At 36.0% G+C, this 1,495-nt stretch overlaps 1 protein-coding gene across 1 annotated transcript in view; it reads left to right on the top strand.

Moving 5' to 3' along the window:
• Nucleotides 1–919, top strand: part of LOC104793120 (phospholipase D beta 1) — a 7,715-nt gene extending 6,796 nt beyond the window's left edge. Inside the window, exons 9-11 of the mRNA XM_010519409.2 lie at nucleotides 1–108; nucleotides 181–378; nucleotides 478–919. The exon at nucleotides 1–108 is cut by the window's left edge and continues 28 nt beyond it. Of these exons, the coding sequence (XP_010517711.1) occupies nucleotides 1–108; nucleotides 181–378; nucleotides 478–771 (600 nt within the window). The 3' untranslated portion in view covers nucleotides 772–919. The remainder of the gene's footprint in view (nucleotides 109–180; nucleotides 379–477) is intronic.

Raw genomic sequence — 1,495 nt, 5'->3', positions numbered from 1 at the left:
TTCTGCCCACAAGATTACCTCAATTTCTTCTGTCTTGGGAACAGAGAAATGGTGGATGGAATCGATAACTCAGGAACAGGGAGTCCAAGCAACGCAAACACTCCTCAGGTAACTAAACGCCGATGCCTGCTGCTTAACTTTCTCATGTTGCTGAAACGAGGAGTCCCGATGGTGTTGCAGGCATTGAGTAGGAAAAGCAGAAGATTTATGATCTATGTTCACTCTAAAGGGATGGTAGTTGATGATGAATACGTAGTAATTGGGTCTGCAAATATAAACCAACGATCAATGGAAGGCACAAGAGATACAGAGATTGCAATGGGAGCTTACCAGCCTCAACATACATGGGCAAGGAAACATTCCGGTCCCCGGGGTCAGGTAAATCCCTATAACCATGCAAAGATAAACCAAACTACGAGTTCATATTCCAGTTCTAGAATTTGGATCATTGGGGTTTTTTTCTTGTTTCCTCTGCAGATCTATGGATACAGAATGTCGCTTTGGGCAGAGCATATGGCAACATTAGATGACTGTTTCACTCAACCAGAGAGTATAGAATGTGTAAGAAAAGTTAGAACAATGGGAGAGAGGAACTGGAGCCAGTTTGCAGCTGAAGAAGTGTCAGACATGAGAGGACATTTGTTAAAGTATCCAGTGGAAGTAGATCGGAAAGGCAAAGTCCGACCACTTCCCGGGAGTGAGACGTTCCCGGACGTCGGAGGCAACATTGTCGGATCGTTCATAGCCATACAAGAGAATTTAACCATTTGAGAAGCAGTGTCACTCACTTTTAACAATATTTTTTTGTGTGATATTGGTCACCTTTGATATAATAAGGAAGATTAATTGGTCACCTTTGCACATTATTTAACTTATTTAGGGTATGTAATAATAATTTATGATAATACATTATTTGTTATGTACAAAGGGGTAAAAGTGGTGTACCGTGGGATGAAGCTTAATTATGTTTTACAAATTAGGCTATAAATTAAATGTACAAAAACAAATATATATGTATTGTTTGTGCATGTCAGATATAATATATAAGCTTATTAATGTAATATAGGTTTTAACCCGCGGTGCCGAAATGATTTTTAGTTTATATCAAACTAAATGTGTTAATTTATACTAAGATGATTTGTAGGTGTAGTAGTTTACATCACATACTCTTTATTCGTATTTAACCCGTTTTAAAAATAAGGGTAGCAATGACAGTGCGTTGTAGAGAGCTTCTTCGTCTCTCATCCTAGTCGGTATACCACATGAATCCTAGCAAGTAATAGCAAATCCTATCAAGTAATAGCAAACAAAAAAAAAACAAAAATACAATGTTTTAATTTATTTTTATTGTATAGTATTGTTTCTTCTTTGTAGGTCGGTATACTTCGTAGTTCGTATAGTAAATATGGATATAATCTATATCTTAATTAATTCCAAACTATTATTAGAAATATACAATATCTAAAATAATTTCATAATTTTAGTGTTGGTTTAC

Source organism: Camelina sativa, chromosome 6 (genome assembly GCF_000633955.1).
Source record: "Camelina sativa cultivar DH55 chromosome 6, Cs, whole genome shotgun sequence".
Classification (NCBI taxonomy): Eukaryota; Viridiplantae; Streptophyta; class Magnoliopsida; order Brassicales; family Brassicaceae; genus Camelina; species Camelina sativa.
This window is presented reverse-complemented; position numbering and strand designations above follow the sequence as displayed.